We start from the raw sequence: 27,066 nt of genomic DNA on the forward strand, positions 1-27,066 counted from the left end.
ATATGAATAAATAAATAAATGCAGGTTATGCAACAGCTATTCAATCTCATTTTCATTAGCCTCTAACTCTTCATACAATGCAGCAGTAGAACTGTGCACCATGTTACAAACACCTGGTTGATATATCTTAGCAAAGTGAGCACTTATTAATTGAACAATCTCATATTAGCCTCCGACACTCGAGTACCATCTGCATTCAATAAAGTTATTCTTTCACAATCGCATTCTTTCTTTCTTTTGTTTGCAGCATTACAATAATATTCTTTTGGATTGCCTTTAGCTTGCATGGGCAATTTCTTTTCATACTCCGATTTAGTTTATCACAATACTCATTACTTTTCTGGCCTGTGCTTTATATATTTCATAACTCCACTCTCACGATATTCTTTCCACATCATCTTCTTGTGGATCTCTTGCTTAATAAGGTTGCACATCCATTTCACTCCCACTTATGTACACTATATGATCATAAATATCCAGATGCTTGCTCATACAGACTCTCAGTCTAACACAAAAGACATTAATATGGAGTTGGTCATTTACCACTATAAAAAGGCATCAATTTTCTGGAAAGGCTTTCCACTAGATTTTTGGATGTTGCTGCAGTGATCCCTTCCATTCTTCCAAGAAGTAGATCAGTAAGGTCGGTCAATGCAGACAATTTGACCTGACTTGGGAATTCCAATCTATCGCACAGGTGTTTGATGAGGTTGCAAGGATCTGTAGGTCAGATGAGTATTTCTGAGCAGATCTCACTTTGTGGACATGAATACTGTCATACTGATATAGGAAAAGGTCTTCAGTGAAATGCTGCCATAAAGTGGGAAGCACAAAATTATCTTCATTATCAAATTCCTGACATGTACCCTCAAGGGGTGTACAAGATATGATAGTACTACATGAAAAATTTACATCATTACTAACTTCCTATCTACAATTTTCCTCCAAATCAGTCTATTACTTGTGTTACGTCGTGACATTTCCTTAATTTATTCTTTATTGTGTACTCCTACTTATGTCACTTATCTTAGATTGTCACTATGTAGTGTTATTACTTTAACTATATATTTCTATGGTCTATACACATAAGACTATCGGAATTCTATACTCTCTTATCTACAGTTAAATCTATCCCCACAACTGGCCAATTCTTAGAATGATTAAGTATATTAATTAAATTAACAAAGGGTAGACTTCTGAATAGAGTCCGATCCTCAGCAATAATGGTCTGGAGTTACCTCCTAATCAAGTTCTGGCAATGTTTATTTGATCAAGCTGCGTCAGCCAGATCCATAGGTTCGAAATATCTCTTTAACCAAGGAGTGACCTTCAGAAAATATACTAAGCAAAATCAATCTATTAATTACTCCTTATCTCAATTTAATCTATTTCCCTTAAAATACTTTAGCTTGCAGTAGTGGTCTCAGTCATATTATTCTCTCCAGCTCAGATTCAATTGTTAGCAAGCGGTGCAATGGATTCAAATCAAGGCACAAAATATGTTAAGATAATCAAGATACATTTATTAGATTCCTAAGATTACACATTTACAAAAAACACTCAATAGGAATAGAGTAATTCGAAGTTATAAAGTTAGACATAGCAACTGTAATTCACACATCATATCCAAGCATAGGCTAATTTCACTAGACAAAATTCTCGCTAGCATCTTTTAAATATCCTTACTAGCTTACATATATTCTTAAAACATTCACATCAAAAACTCTATAAATCATTACTTATAACAAATTAACTACTACTCATTCACATAAATACTAAGGAAACAGCCTTTAGATTCTAGACACTGCTATCTAAATCTCGCTATAGTCCTTCTTCCTACAAGTTTAGAGTTCTATAACATAAGATTTCTTTTCTTCCATAATACAATATTCCGTTCTTTCTTAACAAAAGAATTATAAAAGGGTTTTACTTTACCACATTCCTGGAACTCATGCAGTCTGTCATTTTTTTATATTTTTCCTCCGAATGTTCGATCATGTCCTTGGTGGTGGACTCACGGGCTAGATTTGGACTTCAATGTTCTGTCCTTCCATCGCATTCTCGACTGGAAACAGCATGGCTTGGATCGATCCACGTGGACATATGTGGCGGCCAGTTTCTTCAAGCATACTTGGAAGAGTACTGAACATTTCTTCATCTGTTCTTTCTGTACGACACCGCAAACTGACAGCAGAGAATAGCTGCCCGCTATCGATTAGATCCCGAACTCGAACTTCTCCCGACTCCACAAGAAAAACGTCTCCTATTTTCATTTCCATCTTCCTGGAGTACTCCGTATGCATGTCGCGTCTTCCGGGAAAAAACATCGATCATGTGCCGTTCTGCACTTAAACAATTTGCCATCAGCTACACAATTTATCCGAAGTTGTTGTTAATAGACTTTGAAAATCTGTTACTATGCTCTAACATATATCTTATACTGAATACTTCTTCCATTATAATCTCTTACAAATAAATGACATCTTTCACCTTTAATTAATATTTCAAAATTTGTATTAGTATAATTCTTTAAACAAATTAGTATCTTTACTTATTTACAAGCATTTTCGTTATTGTCTTAGCTAAACTTGTTGAATCTTGAAACAAAATATTTTTGTAAGGAAATCCTTTCATTCAAGATCCAACACTTGTCAAGACCCCAACATTACCAGATCTTATATTTCTATCTTCTAAGGCACTTTGTACCGTATCAATCCAAATATATCTTGGTTTTCCTCTGGGTCATTTTCCTGCCAACCTGGCAGAGAACACTTGTTTTGCTAATCTTTCCTCGCCCATTCTGTTTAAGAGACCATATCTCCTGAGATTAGCTCTGCTAACGCATTACTGGATGCTGACAATGTCAAGTTCTTTAATAATATTCAATTTTTAATATGATATTGACATTGATTCCATCTGTTCATGCCTCTAATCTTTCCCATCATCATCATCAAATTCCTGCCATGTACCCTCAAGGGGTGTACAGGATATGACAGTACTACATGAAAAAATCACATCATTACTAACTTCCTATCTACAATTTTCCTCCAAATCAGTCTGTTACTTGTCAAGACTCCAACATTATCAGATCTTATATTTCTATCGTCTAAGGCACTTTGTACGGTATCAATCCACCTATATCTTGGTCTTCCTCTGGGTCGTTTTCCTGCCAACCTGGCAGAGAACACTGGTTTTGCTAATCTTTCCTCGCCCATTCTGTTTAAGTGACCATACCACCTAAGATTAGCTCTGCTAACGCATTCCTGGATGCTGACAATGTCAAGTTCTTTCCTAATATCCTCGTTTTTAATATGATATTGCCATTGATGCCATCTGTTCACGCCTCTAATCTTTCTCAGGACTCTCATATCTGCGGTCTCAAGTCTTTGGTCAAGTGTTTTACTTCTGACCCAGCTCTCAGATCCATAAGTTAAAATTGGTTTGAACACAGTCTTCTATACAGCTAATTTAGTGTTCCGACTAATTTCTTTCTTATTCCATATGAATTTATTCAATTGACTTCCCACGATACCAGCTTTGCTGATTCTGTTGTCTATTTCTATATTTAGTTTACCATCTTCAGTAAAAATTGTGCCTAAGTAGCTGAAATGTTTTACTTGTTCCACAGGTTCTCCATTCACAACACAGTTGACATTTTCAATGATTCTGCCTATTTTCATTGTCTTTGTCTTTTTATTGCTGACCTTCATACCATATCTATTACAACAGCTATTCAATTTAGTCAGAGAATCTTGCAGACTTGTAGCGGATTTATTTAGAAGTATAACATCATCCGCATAAAGCAAAGAGCTGACATTAACATCTCCAATTTTGATATCAGGTTTAATACCACATTCCTTCATAATGTGATCCATATAGATAATGAATAACAGACGGGATAATGTACATCCTTGTCTCACACCAGATTTAACATTAAACCTTCTTCCTGTACTTCCTTCAATTCTAACTGCTGACTCACAACTCAAATAAAGACTAAGTATTGCTTGATATAATGCCCCATTGACACCATATAACTGCAGCGTATTGAATAGCTTCTCTCTTGGCACCTTGTCATATGCCTTTTCCAAATCGACAAAACTTAAATACAGATCTTTGTTATATTCCCATGCTTTCTCGACTATTTGTCGTAAAGTGAAGATCTGATCCTGACAGCCTCTATTTGGCCTGAATCCAGCTTGTTCTTCACCAAGCTTTTCTTCCACAATTCTTCTCAACCGTTTCTCAAGTATACTTGCATAGATCTTGCCAGGAACACTCAGTAGGGAAATACCTCTGTAATTCTCACATTCAGTTTTATTTCCCTTTTTATATATGGGTACTATGAGAGCTCTACTCCAATCATCGGGAATTCGTCCCTCTGTCCAGGCTTTCTGAACTATACAGTGCAGCCACTGTAAGACTCTTATACCACCATACTTCAGCATTTCTGGTCGAATATCATCTACTCCTGTTGCCTTTCCACATTTCAAGCCTTTGATGGCTTTTTCTACTTCAAGTATGGATATGTATTCCTGACTGCATGCCTGGTCAGTGTTTTTTATCACTGTGCTGTCATCACTGCTTGTTTCATTTAGCAGTTTTTCAAAGTAATTACTCCATACTTCAAGGATATCTTTTTCTCCTGTTTTCATTTCACCTTTATCATCTCTAATTCCTTTTACAGCACTCTTTCCTCCATTCCTAAGCTTCTTCAACAACCTCCAGAATATTTTGCCACCTTCTTGATATTTATTTTCTATATTCTTGCCAAAGTCCTCCCATGACTTTTGTTTAGCTAGTTTTACACACTGTTTAGCTTTCTTACATTTGTCTCTGTATTCTGTAAGAGTAAAAGCTGACTTATTTGCCAGGAACTTTTGATATGCTTTCTTCTTTTCCTTCACTGCCTCTTTAACTTCCTGTGTCCACCAGGGAGTTCTGATTTTTTTATCCTTGCACACAACCTCACCACATGCCTCTCTGGCAGAATCAATCAATGTTTCCTTCAGAGTTTGCCAGTGAATCTCCAAGGTTTGATTCCTGTTCTCAAACTCTTTCATTTTCTTTTCAATAATATTTCTGTATTTTAGTCTACAGTTCACATCTGAGAGCTTCTCAACTTTTATTCGCATTAAAACTTTCTTACATGTTACTCTTTTCAATATGAAATTTAATTTTATCCTGCTCAAGACTAAATAGTGATCACTTCCAATTTCAAATCCTCTGTACACTCTGGTGTCCTGCACCAGGGAGAAAACATCACTATCAACAATAACATAGTCAATGACTTTTCTTATTCCTAGCCTCTTCTCTCCATGTGAATTTGTGCACATTTTTATGTTGGAACATGGTGTTAGTAATAACCAGTCCATGTCCTGAGCAGAAATCCAACAGATATTTGCCATTATTATTAGCTTTGCTCTTTTCTCCAAATTTTCCCAAAATATTTTTGTATGTCTCACAATCATTTCCTACTCTACTATTTAGATCCCCAACAAGGACCAACTTTTCCTTTTTCATTGTGTCAGTTGCTTTTTCTAAAGCCTCAAAAAATTCCTCCACTTCTACCTTAGTAGAACCTTCTGTGGGACCATAGGCACAAATAAGTCTCATTGTCCAGTTCCCCATTCTCATATTTGCCCACATTACTCTACTTGAGACTGACTGCCATTCAAGAAGATTAGCCTCGTATTTTGTGTTGAATACTATGGCTACTCCTTCTTTTCCTTGATTGTCATTGCCTGAATATAACATTTTGTATTTATTGCTCAGAAAGATGTCACCAGTTTTGGTCTTTTTTGTTTCAGTCACCCCTATTATGTCGATCTGGTACTTATCTAATTTATCAGCTAGCTCCATTTCTTTGCCATTCAGGCTGCTTACGTTGATAGTACCGATCTTTAACTCTGGTGATGTTGAGTTGGGGTTTGTTTTCAGATTTGTTCCAGTAGCTGACTTTTCGCTGTTCGCCCTGGTTTTCTGGCGTAAACAACGGGGGCCTTGTTTAACCGGGCGTCGCCCCAGCCGGCATGAAATTTTGTCATGTTGTACCATCATTTTTTATTTTGGTTTAACCAATAAGAATACAATTTGGTCAACTAAATCCCAAATTGCCAGCCCATCCTCGTTCGTTCAGTATCAAAGTAGATACCCAACAGGGTGCACCACGAGAAGGTGAGGATTGGACATTAGGTCAGAAGCCCTGGTCGGTTCTCCGCATTCCTTTAAAGGCTATGTGGAGGTCTCCTCTCAGTTATACAGCTTTGACCCTTAAGCACCCCTAATCTTTCCCAGGACGCTCATATCTACGGTCTCTAGTCTTTGGTCAAGTGTTTTACTTCTGACCTAGCTCTCAGATCCATTAGTTAAAATTGGTTTGAACACTGTCTCGTATTAAGCTAATTTAGTGTTCCGACTAATTTCTCTCTTATTCCATATGAATTTATTCAATTAACTTCCTACCATTCCAGCTTTGTTGATTCTGTTGTCTATTTCCATATTTAATTTACCATCTTCACTAAAAATTGTGCCTAAGTAGCTGAAATGTTTTACTCGTTCCACATGTTCCCCATTCAAAACACAGTTGACATTTTCAACAATTCTACCTATTTTCATTGTCTTTGTCTTTTTAATGCTGACTTTCATAATATATCTATTACAACAGTTATTCAATTTAGCCAGGGAATTTTGCAAACTTGTAGCAGATTTATTTAGAAGTATAACATCGTCTACATAAAGCAAAGAGCTGACATTAACATCTCCAATTCTGATATCATGTTTAATACCACTTTCCTTCATAATGTGATCCATATAGATAATGTACATCCGTTTCTCTCACCAGATTTAACATTAAACCATCTTCCTGTACTTCTTTCAATTCTAACTGCTGAATTGCAACTCAAATAAAGACTAAGTATTGCTTGATATAATGCCCCATTGATACCATATAACTACGAGAGCATATTGAACAGCTTCTCTCTCTCTCTTGGTACCTTGTCATATGCCTTTTCCAGATCAACAAAACAAATACAGATCTTTGTTATATTCCCATGCTTTTTCAACTATTTGTCATAAAGTGAAGATCTGATTCTAACAGCCTCTATTTGGCCTGAATCCAGCTTATTCTTCACCAAGCTTTTCTTCCACAATTCTTCTCAACCATTTCTCAAGTATACTAGCATAAATCTTGCCTGCAACACTCAGTAGATACAAAATTACAGAGAATATACCTCTGTAATTCTCACATTCCATTTTATTTCTGATTTTTCTATCCTTACAGACTACCTCACTACATTCCACTCTGCCTCAATTTTCTTCAAGACTTGCCACTGAATCTCCAAGGTTTGGTTCCTGTTCTCAAACTCTTCCATTTTTTCTTCAATAATCATTGTGTATTTTAGTCTGCAGTTCACATCTGAGAGCTGCTCAACTTTTATTTGCTTTAAAACTTTCTTAAATGTTATTCTTTTCGATATGAAATTCAATTTTATCCTGTTCAAGACTAAATAGTGATCACTTCCAATTTCAAATCCTCTGTACCAGAGGTGTAGCTAGAGGGGGGGGGGGGCAGAGGTGGCGGTCTGGCCCGGGTGGCCTTTTGAACATTTTTGAACTTTTGCAGTTAATTCTAAAATACAGACTCAAGAACTCAGTTCCAACTATTGTAATACCAACAGCGAATTTTCCTCACAATTGCTGTAAGTGTTGCTAGTTGTGAGAGGAGGTTTTCTAAATAAAATTGCTTAAGAATTACCTACATTACTATGAAATGACTTCGACAATGTCATCGACGATTTTGCTTGCTAACAGAAAAGCAAGAAAAATAAAATTTTAGAATGTTGAAATTAAAGTTTAACTTCAAAAATAAGCATAGTTTTGTTTTAATTTATTTCCCTATACTTGACTTTTTGTAGTATTTTTGGTGTGTACTGAGAATGGCAGCAAACTCAGGGACCACCCGGGAGGCTTAAGCTCTAGCTACACCACTGCTCTGTATACTCTGGCGTCCCACCAGAGAGAAAATATCACTATCAACAATAACATAGCCAATGAGACTTTTCTTATTCCTTGCTTCTTCTCTCCATGTGAATTTTTGCACATTTTTATGTTGGAACATGGTGTTAGTAATAACCAGTCCATGCCCTGAGCAGAAATCTAACAGGTATTTGCCATTATTATTCGGAGAGCCTGACGTCAATCGACGTTAAGCTCTCCAGAGGATCAGGAGAATTTCTCTCTTCAAGAAGACAGGTTAACTAATTTCGTTCATAGAGAGGTTGAAAAGTTGCAACAACCGATGTTAGATAAAATGGACTTCATGATGCAGAAGTTGACAGAACTGTCTGCCAAGTGCAATGCAAACTCTCCTTTGTCCTTGGGCACAGAAATTAAGAGGGGTTATCATCGAGAAATCCCTCCTACAGTTGCAACAAATTGAGGCATCTTGCCCGTGACTGTTTTATTACACCAGGAAACTCAAGAGGAAGATATCAATCAGAAACAAAGTCACATATTTGTGCTAGGCAATCTGACAAAAGGGGACAACAGTCAGGGACAATTCCCTGGAATGACTGTGAATGGAAGAATTTGCAGGAAGGGTTTCAGGGCACTTATTGATACCGGTTCCAAAGCCTGCAACATCTCGGAGAAATATTTCAGGGAACTGGAGCCCTACTTAAAAGGAAGAATCAAGCACCTAAGAAAACCCATCAGACTTTTAGGGATATCTCCTTCCACCACTCACTCTACGAAGTCGGTAAGACTAAGAGTGGGACTGCCTGATTTTGCTTATATGTGTGGCACAACTTCATAGTCTTACCCAGAAACTCTCTCCCTCATCTAAGGTTGATTCTAGGGGAGGATTTTTTAAGAAAGTAAGGATTCTCATGCAACTATTCAAGAGAGGATGTTTGTTTTCTTAGAGGGAGGAGATTTACTGTAGTGGATCAAAAATCACAAGCTCAGGATAAAGAAAGCATCCCTCTGAACAGCAAGTCTCAGTGCATGAATGATGCGGAACTGACGAGAGCCATATGGCTAGCACTCAATCGGGATCAGATGAAACTTCCTAATCAAAGGAAAGAGAAAATCCAGATGCTGGCAACAATGATGAAATTAAGGTGAGAGAGGGTAATGAAATCACAAGTGAGGGATAAAATACCACCTACAAAGGGACAATAGAAATTAACCACATCAGCATAAAAGATAGGACTCAGAGACTCTACAGCAGAATAGCATGTGACAAGTATATGTCTCGAGGAAAGCAAGATAAGTACAACAATGCTGTTTGCACATGACATGTAATCACTGAAGATCCAGAAATGAATTCTGGACCAAGCGTGAGTTTGAATTAAGATCTAAGCAAAGTGGAAGAGCCATCTCCAGAGAAGTGAGGAAAAACTTAGAAAAAAAAAAATTTTCCTAAAAAATTTTTTTAATAAAAGGGGGTCGATCTTGAATGAGGACCTTTTCATCAAAAGGATAATTCATTCAAGATTTAACAAAACAATAATAACCAAGAAATACTTGTATTGTTAGTAAAGAAACAAATTGTTAATAAAGAACATAACTGAATTACCTTAAAACGAAGTACAAAAAAAAGGAGGAATTTGTCTGTCTAGATAGAAATATTGTTGTTTGAAAAAACTAGTAAGCAAAAAAAGTCCAAAGGTTGAATGTGAGTTACCCAAATAATTACCCAAATAAAAAAAAAGTTACCCAGATAAGCGTAACGGCCAAAGCGAAGGCATTCGTGGAAGCGAATTGAACTTGTGTTCCCTGAAAATAGCAGTTTTGAGGAGAAGAGTTGTGAATAACCAACTTAAGGACCAATAGGAAGGCGCCATGAGAAAACTTCTGCAACAAAAAAGAGGGTGCAACAAGGGATAATAAATGCAGGTTTGCGCGGGTTTCCACCCCAGTTTTTTTTTTTTTGTTTGTTCCTGTTTCCTTGATGATGACCAGCGGAAGGGAATTCTACGACTTTGGGTGGCAAGTTTCTCCCCGTTGCTGACTGACTAGTATCGGGTGATCTGTACGCGAGATGACGCCGTCCACTGACTCGGGCCATCAGTAGAAGTGCTACCGGAATGAGACAACGGAAGGTTCCTCCAGGGAGATAAGCAGTCTGACAATAGTGACCAGCGAAATGAGCATTTGCCCAGCAGAGTGCAGAAAATGGTTGTACAGGACGAGCGAAGTGACCTCCATGTGGACGCAACCCACTAAAGCAGTAAAATATCTGACAGTAAGGGATGGATAAAGGGGGACATGGTAACTCCTTGCATCGGTGGTAATGTACAGAATTCTCTTATTTTATTAACTATTAGTATTAAAGGAAAGGGTGAACCAATTTCTAGTTGGAAGAAAAATGGAGACGATTGCCTAGAGAACTTTTTGAATGTCTTATATGCATTGTAGCTTGTTAGCTCCATTGGACTGGTAATCGGAGGACTTAAGTTCTTGTGTGAGACCTAATTAATGTGGTGGGGTCTATGTTAGCATTTGAAATTAAAATTGTAAACTTGTATTTTCCCATGCTAAGTGTGTTTAATTGAGCAGAGGATAAGAGTTATATGTTCATTAACTAGAGTGTTCATTTATGATTGTCAGTTGATTTAGTATTGTGATAAGCTTTCGATATGTTTAAACCTAATTGAAAACTCATTATATCTTTAATAAACATGTTTTACTATGTAAACCTGGGTTTTGCTTGAGCATGAGACTAATTTACCACTCATAAAAGTTTAAACCTATGCATAAGGGAAAGGTATAGAATAATTAGAAAGGACAGGAACATGACTGCAAACTGAGATCTCTACAGACGGTATATATATTTAACGAATTTAGGTAGCTGTTAGAACTCTGGGAAAGTTTCTCTGAGCAAGAATTCTTCTGTCCTAGGACTCTGACTGGCGCAGCTGGAACAAACAAATTTGTCAGAGTTCGAAAAGGAGACAGCCCCAGAGAGATAGACTGGAGATCTCATTCTTAGTTGGCACAAGAGGGAATAATAGTAACACAGATATAAAGAAAAACCATGACGTAACACCACCATCAGTGGGATCCAACACCTACAAGGGTCATTGATGTTATAGCAAGCCTCTCACCAAATGATCCAGGGTCAGGACCCAAGGCTTGCTGTGGTGCGCGTATAGTGTCCAGGGTAGCCCTGGTGTTCCATACCTAAGCACAGTCACTGCTTGCCTTTCAGTGGGCATCCATGTGTGGCTCGGTAGTGGGTGGGAGCTCTGGTGCCAAATCAAAAACACCCTTGAGCATGAATTCTTCATCCTCAAATTTCAGGGGCACTTACAAGGTTCCTAACCCAGTACTGATACCGTAGATATGACATTTGGTAACAGAAGTAAGAAACAAATATATGTGATACCAATACAAATGTACCAGTGTTGCTGATCATTCCCACAACAGGTGAAAAGCCAATAAAGAAAATGTCACTCTTCTTTATTGAAAAGGTTTAGGACTGGCAGGACCTCCCAAAACTGTTAAGGAATTACATTCTGGTGACATCCTTGTGGAAACATTCATGTCAACAACATTCTGAGAAACTGCTGAGAGCAACATCAATGGGTGGAATACCAATCACAGTAACACCTCATAAACCCTCAATTCTTGTACAGGAGTGATATCAGAAGGGGATCTCCTTGATATTTCTGATGAACAGATATGTTAAGAACTTGAAGATCAAGGAATGACGGGCGTAAGGCACATCCTGATACACTGGGATGGTCACCTAGTTCAAACCAAGTACATCATCCTTACTTTTGATACACCTAAGCAGGTGTAACAAAAGCTGGATATCTCAGCTGTCCTGTTAGACTGTATATCCCTAATCCAGTAATATGCTTTAAATGTCAGAAATATGGACATGCCCAAACTGCCTGTCATGGCTCTATCACCTGCATCTGATGTGGCAGTAAAGAGCATGAAAACAAATCTTGCTCAGAAAAGAAAGCTAAATGTGTCAACTGTCATGAAAATCACCTAGCTTACACCTGTGCATGTAAGAAGTCAAAAAATGAAAAAGAAATACAAAAATATTAAAGCAGAACAAAATATCCTAATACTGCTTATGGTACAATCGTTTTACTGTTAATTTTTGTCTATGAAGTGTGCTTCCTTTTATACCTCTGAGCCATGGTTGCAATGCACATAGCCATATCCATTGCTATTACAAAGTGGTGTTCAGATATTTTTGATCAGAAAGAGTATATTAACTATCCTTTGTGTACAATATTTACAAATGTTTCTTTGAAGGAGAGGGGAAGGACTCTGCACCTTTAAAGTAAAACTAATTGACTTTGATTAAAATTTACAGCTCTTTCAAGCTTGTTGTAATGTCTTTAAAAGTGAATATGTTATTTCAAAAGCAATCAGCAAAAATTTTTCATTATGGGTAGCAAGAATGTGTGTGGAAATTCAGATATGAATGGCATTAAGCATGGTTTTGCATTCAGTTGAAAGAATGGAAATGTGCACTTTAGATTTGCACCTCTTGACTGTGTTTGGGGAGGAAAAAGATGAAGTTGTACAAGGCCAAGTGGACTGCATATCTAAGTATAAGAAATGGCTAGGTAGCAATTGTTATATCTATACACAAATGCCAAGGGCATGAGGAACACGGGCATTGAGCTTGTTGCTTTATTAAATATATTGTGGCCTAAAATTGTTGGCATTAGTGAAAACTGGCTATCAGAATCAGATGTTATAACTGGCTTTTAGTGTAAAGGTTATTGAATTTTAGGAGTGACAGAAGAAATAGGAGAGGAGAGATTTGTTAATACTACTTATAATATCAGATAACTTGAGTCCAGTTAGGATAGAAATGCAAGAAAACAATAATGGTAATAATTGTCCATGTAGCAGTGAGCTGAAGTTATCTGGTATGAAGTGGAGACTAACAGGATGAAATATATGGTGGGATGTTGCTACAGACCTGGCAGTTCAGTTGCATGAGACAATGAAATGCATTACCAAATGAAATTACCTTGATGGTACTAAATGAGTAATCATTAGGGATGATATTAATTATCCAAACATTGATTGAGTAAAAGAAAAATTTCGTGATAAGAACAAAGCAGAATTTGAGTTATTATAAGACAACTTTCTCAAGCAGCATATTTAAGAAGGAACTCTGGGCCAAAGAATGTTAGATTTATTAATAGCATCAGAAGAAGTCTCTTATAAATATGAGTATTTTACCACCAATTAGAGTGTGATCATACTGTGCTTCACTGGGAAGTAGTTAATTATATTGATGTTCCAATTAGGACAGGTTACATGCTGAACTACAAAGCCAGAAATTAAGACCAACTTAGGAGAATACTATCTTTGGTCCTAAAGGAATTCATTAAATGAGGTAGTATCTGAATGCATCATAGACTTTGAAGAATAAATAGAGTGGGAGTGAACTGGATGTGCAACCATATTAAGCAAGAAATCCATAAGATCATGTGGAACATCATGAGAATAAGAGTGAGACGAGTTGTGCAAAATATAAAATACAAACTAGAAAAGCAACAAGTATTGTGTGGAGAGCTAAAGCAGAGCATGAAAAGAAATTAGCTATGCAGGCAAAAGGCAACGTAAAAGAATTTTATTGTTATGCTGCAAATAAAAGAAAAAACGAATTTGGAAGAATAACTTTTCTGAATGCAGATACTACTCTAGTATCAAAGCTAATGAGATTGTTCAATTAATGAGTGCTCACTTTGCTAAGATTGATCAGCCAGGTGTATGCAACGTGGTGCACAGTGCTAGAGGTGCATGAAAATAAGGTTGGGGAGCTCTTGCATAACTTGGATAAGAATTTATCAATAGGGACAGATGGAATATTAGCATGTTTGCTAAAGGAATGCTCAACCAAATTAGCTAGGCCTTTCATGTTTGCATAACTTGAGTCTCAGCTCAGAATGATACCACAGGAATGGAAGGAATGTATGATAGTTCCATTGTACAAGGGTGGTCCAAAAACAAATGTGTCTAACTACCAACCTACCAGTATCTCTGTGGTGTGGTGAAGATTTTGGCAAGTGATGTGAAGTCATCAGCTTCTATACATGAGTGTCCCTAGTGCTGATTATATTTCAGGCACAAACTTTGTTTGCTTCCACTTGGATAAAGGATTAAACCAAATACATAATTTCTTGGTATCTTTAATTTAAGATTTGATAGAAGCTGTAAGCCCTTGCACACAAAAATGGGTAAGTAGGAAAGATATACTCTGCAAGGAACAACATGGGCTTACTGAAGGGATAGATCATGCGTGAACAATATGCTCATATTTTATAACAATACTATGGCCAAGTTGGATAAAAGAGAATGGGCATGGCATACAGTGATACTGTTGGATTTTACTAAGGCATCTGATGGGATACCAAATGAAAGGCTGTTGCATAAACCGGAGAATATGGCTTTGGAATATAAACTCTTGACTTGGTAAGTAGATGGTTAACAGGCAGGTATGAAAAAGTGGTGTACAGTGAATGTAGGTGTCAGGTATCTAGCTCTTACAGAATGATTTCAATAGGCCAGAAATTTGGGCAAATGAAAACGGCTATCGGTTTAATAAGTGAAAAGTTATGCACTTTGACATGTTGAGTTTTCTAATGGCATATTATATTAGCAGGGTTATGCTCCAAGAAACAGATAAGGCTAGGGATCTTAGCTTAATAGATTGATAGTTATTTGAAGTTCAAAAGATTACATAACAAAAATTGCAAACAAAACTCAGAGGATAATTACAATGTTGAGGTGAACACCTTGACTTGTTAAGATAAGGATGTCATTTTGCCTTTTTATTAGGCATTGATAAGACTGCAACTGGACTACTGTGCACAGATTTGGTCTCCTGATTTCTACAGGGAAAAAAAAAATTAACTCTTCTTTGCAACGTTTCCAAAGACTATATCCAGTTAGATTATTTAGATTATGAGGACAGATTGTGAGTATGTGGACTACAGACCATTTAGTAAGAAAAGGAGAGGTGATATGACAGAGGTCTATAAACTTCTGAGTAGGTGTTATAGGATATCGTCTGATGAAATTTTTCATTATATCTAAAGTGGGGAAAGAACACATGGGCATCCATGGAAATGAAGTTTATATGCAGTTAAAGAAAGGGGTAAGAGCTAGATTTTTCTCTAACAGACCAGTAAGTGAGTGCATCTGGTGTGAATGAGTTTAAGGGAATGTATGATAGCTGGTTTTGGTGACATATAGCCACTCTCAATGAGTTTTTGACTCCCTGGAGAGCTTAGATAATAATAATAATATATTGATGTTTTTGTGCAACAAACATTTTTTTCACACACACAAGTCATTTCAAAGTGTTATGTATGAACAGTGAGCATCTTGAAACATAAGTCTTGTTTTGTTCCTTATCCCTCTGCTATTAATACTTTGATTACAATGAAATGTAATTAATTAATACTTCATTGTATATTAAACTGTTCTTATGTATTTTATTTATATAATATATAACCATAAATTAAAACACTATTGAAAACTCATAAATTATATCAATTGATTGTGCTTCTGTTTGTTAAAGAAAAAGGAGCAGCAAGAATAACTGATGAGAAAAGAAGTTTGGGGAGATGTAATAAAATCAATAATATGTTGACTTTAGAATCCTTATATAAAGCTATGCTTTTGTTTTAAACTCTAATGGAATTAATAATTGTAAACCAAGAAAATAAAGAAAGTGATTTTATCAAAGTAAAATAAGTAATTAACTGTTATACGTGGTTATCAGGATAGATCATACAAATCATGGGTGAAGAACTGCAATGGCACCAAAGATGCACACATTGGCAGTATGAATATCTTCCAAATGCACATGCATAGTGATTTGTTCATGTAATGATAATAAACTGTAATATTAATAAACTAATAGCATAAATAAAGAAAATTTCCATATTTTAGTTTCCTGAAGAAAACACACAAAAATGCAAATGTTTTACTGCAAATACAACATAAGTCAACCTATCTGCAACACGTACGATTATGATATTACGTACTTCTTCCTACTTCATTTCAAAAGCTTACTGATCAAGCCCTTAATAACAACTTTTTCTCTAAGAGTTCAGCCCATCCATTGTTTGTGACAGCACTGAGTAAAAGCAAAGTGTTTCTAATTCAAGAAAATTCAACTGCAAGCCACCTGCAGCCTTTTGCACATGCTTACATAACACACACATCAATTTGTATCTATTGTGTATAACGTTTCATGAACAGTAATTATGTTTGTTCAGAAAATATTCAGTTTGTTGGTTCTTGAAGTCAATTTCTGAAAAACAAATATTTTTTTAGGAAAAATCTATTTAACCATCACAAAATCTGTTAAAAGATGAAAAATTCAATTTAGCTAATGCAAATCAAAATTATATATGAATAAGTGTTATGCAATGCAGTGAAAATCAATAAATGAATAATATTCAGAAATTCAATTTACCTATTCATTATCATCTCAACTCTTTTACGACGCTCCATTTCTTTCATATCCTGTTCAATATCTGGAGGGCGCCACAATTCTTTCTGATGTTCTTCAGATTCATTTCCATCAAGATGATCCAAAACTCCATTTACTTTATTTTCAACATCCACCATTATCACAAGAAACCTAAAATCATTTTTTAATGTAATTATAAGAATACTTATTTGCATACTAAAACTGAAAAATAAATATTTTATATGTAAAAAACAGTAATTAGTGCTGAAATCACAGTTTGTTGGCCAATGCATATCAAAATACTTTCAAAAAAAAGGCATTTAATTAACATTATTACTTTTTTTTTAAACCAACCACTGAGAGTACAGTATCTTCAACCAACAATTTGCAGATTCAAATCCTACTGTAGCAGCATGAAATGACAACTCACTCGTGGTATGTGTATCAATTTGTATCTATTGTGTATCAATTTCTATCCAACAAAACCAACAACAGGCATTCTGCTTACCATTTTTATTTTCTTAGAAAGTCCTCCTTTCTAAAGATAAACAAGATAAAATCTTTTGAATAATCTTCAATGCATTGCATTGAAGATTACTCAATGCTTCAATTCAAAGCAATGAATTGAAATTCAAAAATAAGTACAGGTATCCCTTGATATATGCGGCTTTGATTAATGCGGTTTTGATTAGTGCACAAAAAATTATTGTGACCATAAACTTGATATATGCGATATCAAATTTGATTCGTGCAGCCCAAAAAGTTTAAAAATAAGCAAACGGTTAGACTTGGTCAATGAAACCGATCAGATCACGTGGTACGAGTTGTGCTCCAATGTTAGTAACTCACTCTCGGCCTCAGTCTCGGTGCTTCAATTTATCAACAGAGCGTGGCGCGTATAGATGTATAGACTGTAATATATGTATATGTATTACAGTGTACGTTTACGGTCTATCCGCATATCACGTCATTTTCAAATTACGTAAAGCATTACTCTTTGTAACCTCGAAAAAGAGTAATAAACGAAAACATTATTTGGATACTAAAATTTACATTATTAAAAGGTTTGATAACGGAGAAAGCAAAGCAAACATCAGAAGAGCTCTAGGCTTTGGTGAATCAACTATACGAGCCATTTTAAATAAAGCGACTGAGTACCACGAACAAGGCAAAGTGGCATCTGCATCTTTGAATCTTTTGCCTGAATCTGCAAATAATTTTGGTAGTTCTATTAATCCCATCAATGAAGTTATCGATAGTATTGTTTTGATTGGTAGTGCTCATGGCTTTGAGAATGTCGATTCAGAAAATATTCGGGAATTATTGGAATCGCATTCGAAAGACCTAAGTAACATAGATCTTCTTGGAATCGAACATCAGCAGGCATATGAAGAGGAAGAAGACCACAAACACTTTAATCAACAAGGATGTTTTATTAACGCTAATATTTCGCTGATTTTCAACTCAGCATCATCAGAGCACAACACACATGTAAACGCGATAGTGAGTGAGTGAAACAATATAATTGCAAAAGACAAAAGATCTAAAGTCCTATTTTTGGCGCCCTCTAATGAAAAAAAAAAAAAAAAAAAAGCAGCAGTTATCCAGGAGTTTTTCTTAGGATCACCGTCTCCCAAATTTTTGGCAAATTAATGCAACCATATTTGTTAAGGTTGGGAGAATTCTTCAAAGCCATTGCTGACTCAAAAAATAATCTTTCAGATCTATAACGACTCCTAAATAGCACATTCGTTTTCCTCCATCTAATCCTGTGTGAAGGAGTATCCAAAGCGTGGTCTGCCAGTCCCGACTTGCCATAGTAATAGTAGCGAATGTATCTTTCATGTTCTCCCAGGCGGATGTTCACTGATCTTCCTGTTTGCCCATAATAGGCCAAGTCACAGTCACATGGAACTTCATACACTCCTGGGTGTGCTAAAGGGTGAAGTTTATCCTTTGGCGAGCGGATCAGAGTTGCCAGCTTGACATGAGGTTTGAAGGTGGTGCGAAGGCCATGTTTCAACAATACTTTGGCTATCTTTTCCGATGTACCTCTGATATAGGGAATAGAAATGGTCATGTTGTATTCTTGTGTATTAGGAGAGGGCAGAGTAATGGGCCTATGTAGTATTTTATCTATTTTGTAGGGATTGTAGCCGTTGGCTAAGAAGGTATGGTGCAGGTATTGGAGTTCAGTGGTCAGAGCTGTATCGTTAGAACAAATGGCTCTGGCTCTGTGTGTAAGTGTTTTTAAAATGCCGTACTGTTGGACTGGATGATGATGTGATTGTTTATATTGGTATCTTCCTGCGTGTGTAGGCTTCCTGTAAATAGAAAAAGATGATGATCCATCTGAAAGGCGGGTGACTAATGTGTCAAGAAATGGTAAACAGTTATTTGATTCTTTTTCTACTGTGAAGTGAATTTTGGGGTGTTGGCTGTTTAGGTAGGTGACAAAAGCATCCAAAGTGTCTTGTCCATGGGGCCAGATGGCAAACACATCATCTACATAGCGCAACCACACTTGTGGCTTGTATGTAGCTGTGGTAAGTACTTTGTTTTCAAAGTGTTCCATGTAAAAATTTGCTAACGGGGGAGAGAGGGGGGAACCCATAGCGGTACCATTAATCTGTTTGTAGAATTCCCCCCCCCCCATGTAAAGTAACCTGCATTCATGGTAAATTGAAATAATTCAAAAATATCTGGGGGAAATTTAGACTTGATTAAATCAAGAGTGTCTATAAGTGGTACATTGGTAAATAGGGAGGTGACATCGAAACTAACCATTATGTCTGAATTTTTTAGGATTAGATTTTTAACCAGTGTTTTGAAATGGATTGAATTTTTTACAAAAATTCTTTTTACAAAAAATGGATTGAATTTTTTACAAAAACTGTGACAGTTCCACGTATCAAATTATACATCGAGACCCTACGATGTCGCAAAAGAAAAAAGTCCGAAAATTACTGAAAAAATTGACATCGTTAGAGGGCGCCAAAAATAGGACTTTAGATCTTTTGTCTTTTGCAATTATATTGTTTCACTCACTATCGCGTTTAGATGTGTGTTGTGCTCTGATGATGCTGAGTTGAAAATCAGCGAAATATTAGCGTTAATAAAACATCCTTGTTGATAAAAGTGTTTGTGGTGTTGTTAATATCGTGAAAAATAAGTCATGAATAACCATCAACGCCTAAGCTTATCTGTTAGAAGAAGAGGAAGAAGAAAAGAAAGTGAAGAAATGGAAGATGTATCTAAAGAAATCACTATCAATGAACTTGAATTGTTTAGGACAATTGAGAAGGCAAAAGAACTTATACTAGAGATAGATCCAAATGTAGAAAGAAGCATGAACATTAGTCATGGTTTAGATAAACAAATTGATTGTTATCGAAATCATGGAGGGGGAAAAAAAAGCTACCACTGTTCAATTTACATTAGACAAGTTTTTTTTATAAAATATAAATATTTAGATAAGTTTTTATGTAACAAATATGTATAAATAAAATATATAAATACATGTCACCTTCAAAAATAAATGTTTAAATTTTTATATTGTGCAGGATTCATTATAATTATTCCCATTAATTCTTAACATTGAATAATGCGGTTTTGATATATGCGGTGTCCATCGAGGATTAATTAACCGCATATATCAAGGGATATATGCAGTTAATATATACCTGTGTGTATGTGTATATATATATATATATATATATATATATATATATATCCAGGAATATATTCTGTAAATCAGAATATATGCATGTATATATTCTGGTTTGTTAGAATCAAAACAATTTAATACTTAATAAATATCTGATAAAAGTTATGCTAATGAAACTAACACACTGAAATACTTGACAACCAGCAATTCGTTATTTTTTGCTTCTTTTTTTGTGAATCACTACAAGTAGATTTGCTTGATTGATAATTATCAGGTGGTTTTTAACTTGTATACAATTGTTTATTTATACTAGATGTATTTCTTCTACATGCTTCTCTGTCTATATAGCTAATAGCATTACTGGCAGGTTGCTTAACATAAATAAAAAAAAATGACAAAAATTGAACATTTAACAACAGCAGTTAATATCTATAAGTTGAAAAGATTGGAACGATAGTCTAATCACAAGTTACGTGCAGTCCCTCCATTATTGTGCAACTCTGTATGTGACTGCTGGCATAGGAGAGGTCTTTAATATTACACGTTAATTAATGACTTCCAGATTTCGTGAAGGATCATTCCTTAATTTCTATATAAATACAGTGGTGCTGGGAGGCATTATGCTTAATTGACACACCAAACTGCAGTTCTTCAATGTCATGTTCGAGTCTTCCGTGGTGCTGTAGGTGAAGAATTCGTTTTTATGGATGCCGATGTCACATCGCATCGTACATGAGCAGTGGAGATACTTCTGGAGACTGAGAATATTAATCGAATCGAGGGGAAAACACACTCCCCAGATCTCAACCACATAGAACACAATAGGAAGATGTTGCTGCTCGAAATTACCCTCCAGAAAACAAGGCTTATCCTTGCTCTGAAGGACGAATGGGCCAGTTTGCCTCAAGAACTCCTGAATCACTTGGTGCTAAGCATGGTACAGCATTGTGAGAGCTGCAGTGAAATATGGGGTGGACATATTCCATATTGAAATGTCTCTCCACATAGTTTGCTGCAGGCACTATACATTAATTCCTTAATTACATCCTTAGGAAGTTTGAACCGTTGGCCAAAAACATACTGAAATTTCATTTATATGTAATTTATAACACATTTGTTGTGTAATATAATTTATTAGTATGCTGGCAATAAATCTATGTCCACATTTGACTGTAGTCATGAATTTTTTTTTTTTTACATACAAGTAAAAATGTAGTTCGTCCTTAGCTTTTGGACACCAGTATAGTAATTCTCAAGGCATTTCCAATCAAAAGAACTTTATTAGAGATTACATCTTGTTTCATGGAACATATTCCATTTAAGTACATAACATTCTCATCAATGTACAATGGATTGATTCATTATACTGTCTTCCAATTATTAATTTCAATTCCTCCTAAGAGAGTAATTAAATATGCATATAAAAACTTTTCTGATATTGCAGAACTTGGTGGTTTTTCCTCCTTTCTAGCAATCCTTCCTTGCTTGCTAGCATTCTTGTTACCTAGTGACAGCTTTTCTAAAAACTCATGAACAACATGCATAATGACAACACAGCTGCCATTGGTATGATATTCGCACATTGTAACAACACTACTATAACTGGCCTCCCTCAATGAGTTCCTAACTCCCTGGAGGTCTCTCTTAATAATAATAAACATAAACATTAATTTGTTATAAATTTGCTTACTTAAGTTGTATTCCCTAAGTATCTGTGTGGACAGACTTATGTGTTCGTCGAACATGTTGTTTATTATTTTAACGGTATAATAGAACACAGAAACTAAGTAAATAATTGATTTATTAACTTGATGCTGATATTTCGCTGGTATTATAACCAGCATCTTCAGAGCACAAAAACACTGTTTGTCACAATACGCGAGACTAAAACAACATGGTGTACATTAACAAAATTGTAGCAGCAACACAAAGACTAGAGTCCTGATTTTGGCGCCCTCTATCTGAAAAAAAAAAAAAAACGCTATCATATATTGCTAGAGTCCTAGAAAAGTGCTAGTTTTTCCTTAATATGACTGTCTCCCAGATCTTCGGCAAGTTAATACAGCCATATTTGTTGAGATTTGGAGTGTGTTTTAGGGCTTCTGTCGCCTCTAAGAACAATCTCTCTGATTTATATGGGTTTCTGTGTAGTACTTTTGTGTTTTTCCAGTTGATCCTGTGTGCAGGGGTATCCAGAGCATGGTCTGCTAGGCCCGACTTCCCATAATGATATTTCCGGACGTATCGTTTATGTTCGCTGATGCGGATATTCACAGTTCTTCCTGTTTGACCGTAGTAGGCTTGATTGCATGAGCAGGGTACTTGGTAGACTCCTGGATGTGATAAAGGAGGAATGCTGTCCTTGGGTGAGCGGATGAGGGTGGCTAATTTGCTACATGGTCTGAATGTAGTGCGTAGTTTATGTTTAATGAGAATTCTTGAGATCTTTTCGGATGTGCCTTTAATGTAAGGGATGGTGACTGTTTTGTTGTAGTTCTCTGTGGTGGATGGTGGGAGGGGTTTCTTAGGAGTGTTTAGTATTTTGTTTATTTTTTGTGGATTGTAGCCGTTGTTTTAGATTATAGATCGCAATCCCACCAACACACAAAAGAATAAGGCACGAAAATTATTAAAAAAAGTCACTTCCTGGCCCAAAGACACAGTTAACAAACTCAAACCCTTCCATGTTAGAACACCGAGGATCTATGGATCACCAAAAATTCACAAACCAGGCACACCCCTACGCCCAATTGTGGACAGTATAAATAGTCCCACATACAAACTGGCTAGACATTTAGCAAAGCTACTAGCCACTCTCACTAACAATTCTCCCTCCTTTATCAAAAATTCAGCACACCTAAAAAGCATCTTACAACACCTCACCCTAAAAAGCTCAGACTTAATAGTAAGCTTTGACATCACTTCACTATTCACAAATGTACCACTAATAGAAACCCTCAATCTACTGAAGTCACACTTCCCCCCTGATATATTTGAACTATTCAAATTCACAATACATGCAGGATATTTCACATGGAAAGGGAAAATATACAAACAAATTGATGGGACAGCCATGGGCTCCCCCCTTTCTCCCCCCCTAGCCAACTTTTACATAGAACACCTGGAAAAACAAGCAATCAATACAGCCACTCTCAAACCAACACTTTGGCTACGCTATGTTGATGATGTGCTTGCCATTTGGCCACATGGCCCTGAGACATTGAAAACATTCTTAGCACATTTAAATAGCCAACACCCAAAAATCCACTTTACTATGGAACCGGAAGCCAACAACTGTCTGCCCTTCCTGGATACACTCATCACACGTCTCCCAGATGGTTCCTTATCATTTTCAGTTTTCAGAAAACCCACACATACAGGCAGATACTTACACAAACAATCACACCATCATCCTTCTCAACAATATGGCATATTAAAAACGCTAACCCATAGAGTGAGAGCAATCTGTTCAAATGACAAGGCTCTTACTACTGAACTGACTCACTTACGCCACACCTTCTTGGCCAACGGCTACAATCCACAAAAAATAAACAAAATACTAAACACTCCTAAGAAACCCCTCCCACCATCCACCACAGAGAACTACAACAAAACAGTCACCATCCCTTACATTAAAGGCACATCCGAAAAGATCTCAAGAATTCTCATTAAACATAAACTACGCACTACATTCAGACCATGTAGCAAATTAGCCACCCTCATCCGCTCACCCAAGGACAGCATTCCTCCTTTATCACATCCAGGAGTCTACCAAGTACCCTGCTCATGCAATCAAGCCTACTACGGTCAAACAGGAAGAACTGTGAATATCCGCATCAGCGAACATAAACGATACGTCCGGAAATATCATTATGGGAAGTCGGGCCTAGCAGACCATGCTCTGGATACCCCTGCACACAGGATCAACTGGAAAAACACAAAAGTACTACACAGAAACCCATATAAATCAGAGAGATTGTTCTTAGAGGCGACAGAAGCCCTAAAACACACTCCAAATCTCAACAAATATGGCTGTATTAACTTGCCGAAGATCTGGGAGACAGTCATATTAAGGAAAAACTAGCACTTTTCTAGGACTCTAGCAATATATGATAGCGTTTTTTTTTTTTTTTTCAGATAGAGGGCGCCAAAATCAGGACTCTAGTCTTTGTGTTGCTGCTACAATTTTGTTAATGTACACCATGTTGTTTTAGTCTCGCGTATTGTGACAAACAGTGTTTTTGTGCTCTGAAGATGCTGGTTATAATACCAGCGAAATATCAGCATCAAGTTAATAAATCAATTATTTACTTAGTTTCTGTGTTCTATTATACCGTTAAAATAATAAACAACACATTCCCTAAGTATATTACAACCCAGGTGGTCTAATTTACAACCTCAGTTTCCTTTGTTACACCACCAATTAATTATTATCATTATTATTATTATTATTACGGGTATCTCCATGGAGTCAGTAGACTCATCACGGGAGACCCAAACTAGCAAAACAATATCTGTCATATCTCTTCTTGAATTCATTTACAGATGAAGAGCTCACAACAAAGTCAGGCAATGAATTCCACTCATTCACCACCCTCCAGGCAAAAAACCTTGTTCTGACACCTTTGTTAACCACACTCTTCTTTAATTTCCAGAGATGACCTCTTGTTCTTCCATCACTATCACACAGCTGAAACATTTCTCCTGCATCAATCCTATAAAAACCTTTTAGTAATTTGAATGTTTCTATCATATCCCCTCTTCTTCGCCTATCAACATCCACAAGCTCTCAATCTATCAATGTAGGGAGCATTTTTTATATCACTCACCAACTTGGTCACTCTTCTCTGAACCCTCTCCACAGCCTCCTCATCTCCAAGGAATCCAGGTGACCACAGTAATCCAAATGTGGAAGTATCAATGCTTTATAAAGGGGAATAATAACCTCTTTATCTCTGGATGTCAGTGTGTTCCTCAACAACCAAGTAATCCTATGTGCAATCTTGGACACCTTAGCAATGTGCCCTCTGAACTTCATCTCCCTATCCACCAATACCCCTAAGTCCCTAGCCTCATCAATCTCTTGGAGTACCTTTCCATCTATGTAGTACACAGCTGGTAATCTTTTAATCCCAAAATGCAAGACTTTACACTTTTCCACATTGAACTGACATCCATTTTCTTTTGCCCATTTTACCAGTTTATTTAAATCCTCCTGCAAACTCTCAACATCAGCTTGATTTTTTATTGCACTACACAACTTTGCATCATCAGCAAACAACTGAATATCTCCCTTTAAGCCGTTTCCTATATCATTTATATACAAATTAAACAACATTGGCCCAAGCACAGAGCCCTGAGGCACACCACCGGTCACCTGCCTTATTCTGGACTCGGCTCCTCCATACACCACCTTATGGTATCTCTCCCTGAGCCATTCTCCTATCCATATCACCAATTTAATATCCATTCCCATCTGCTCCAATTTGCGTAACAGTGTTCTATGGGGGTATCCTGTCAAAAGCCTTAGCAAAATCCAGAAGTACCACTGTGTAGCCAGTTCCTTTGTCCAACTCTGATGTTATTCTATTATGGATAGTTAATAGATTGCTAAGGCAGGATCTACCTTTAACAAAACCATGTTGGCCTCTATAGAGTATCATATCCTGATCCACCCATTCTTGAATTTTGTCTTTAACCAACTTTTCCAATACTTTTACCACTACTCCTGAGATGGTGATTGGTCTGTAATTCAATACTGCAGTTTTAGAGCCACCCTTATGCAAAGGAACCACTTTGCCTAACTTCCACTCCCTAGGGACCATACCAGAGTTCAAACTTAAATTAAATATCCAGGTAAGAGGGGTTGACAATTCATTTGCACATTCACGCAACACCCGAGCTGATATTCCATCTAAGCCTACCGCAGTGTTTGCATTTAAGTTTCGCAATATATTTAATACCTCTGATTCTTTAGCTTCAATTCTCACATTAGGTATTGCTATAGGTATAGAGATATCCTCACTTGGGTGATAGACTTTTGAGAAGTGATCACTCAGTAACTCGACTATTACATCTGATTTTGTCACCTCAATACCATCAGCACCCACTAAGGTTATCCTTCCGAAGTCATTCTTCCTCTTACTTGCCACATAGTGGAAGAACTCTTTGGGATTACCCTTGATCTCTTTGGCTAAGGTCTTCTCATAATCTGATTTAGCTTTTCTTACTATGCTGGTAACCTTCCTAGCTTGAGCCTTGTACTGCTCATGGGTGTCCTGATCGCCCTTCTCCTTGTAAATTCTCCATAACATTTTCTTTTTTTGTAGTTCAAGCTTGATACTACTGCTCATCCATCTAATGCCTGCCTTGTTTGACCTCCTGACCATGGGGACAAAAACTTCAGCCTCTTTATGATATATATGTATGTTCATATTATTTACTGACTGAATTCCAAGAATTAGAAAAACAAATTAATTTAAATTAACACACAACATGTTTCTTCGGAATGCCGACTTCTTCAGGCATGAGAACATTAAAAGCAAACATAAAAACACCATAAAGAAACATTGTACCACTACAAAAACAGACTATGAACTGGAATTAAGTTTGAACTGAAGCTAGAGTCTGGGCTAAAGTTCGATTGTGAGGCATCTGCGAGCGTGTGACTTCACAAGTGCACCAGTATCTGATAGCAGATCTATATCAGTATGGCAAACTATAACTAAGGTTACTGTTTATGTGAGAGAGTCTAGGATAATTTCTTTGGATTCAACTATGCGATGTTCTGCTTCATCGTGGTATATGAATGTTTGATGTTGTATTCCAGTCTATTTCATGTTGGATGCTTTCATTATTTATGTTCACTGAGAACAGGATATGGCTTGAGAGGGCGCTTGCTCTGGTTCTACTATAAGCGATGTCTCTCTGA

At 36.6% G+C, this 27,066-nt stretch overlaps 1 protein-coding gene across 4 annotated transcripts in view; it reads right to left on the reverse strand.

The window, feature by feature from the left end:
• Positions 1-27,066, reverse strand: part of LOC150106320 (protein hu-li tai shao-like) — a 469,862-nt gene that overhangs the window by 406,942 nt on the left and 35,854 nt on the right. For all 4 annotated transcript variants that reach the window (XM_090393077.1, XM_090393078.1, XM_090393076.1 and 1 more), the window contains exon 2: positions 16,472-16,639. In XM_090393077.1, the coding sequence (XP_090249203.1) occupies positions 16,472-16,626 (155 nt within the window). In that variant the 5' untranslated portion in view covers positions 16,627-16,639. The remainder of the gene's footprint in view (positions 1-16,471; positions 16,640-27,066) is intronic.

This window comes from Typopeltis vanoorti, chromosome 5, assembly GCF_054136105.1.
Source record: "Typopeltis vanoorti isolate ZY-2024b chromosome 5, IOZ_Tvanoo_1.0, whole genome shotgun sequence".
Lineage (NCBI taxonomy): Eukaryota > Metazoa > Arthropoda > Arachnida > Uropygi > Thelyphonidae > Typopeltis > Typopeltis vanoorti.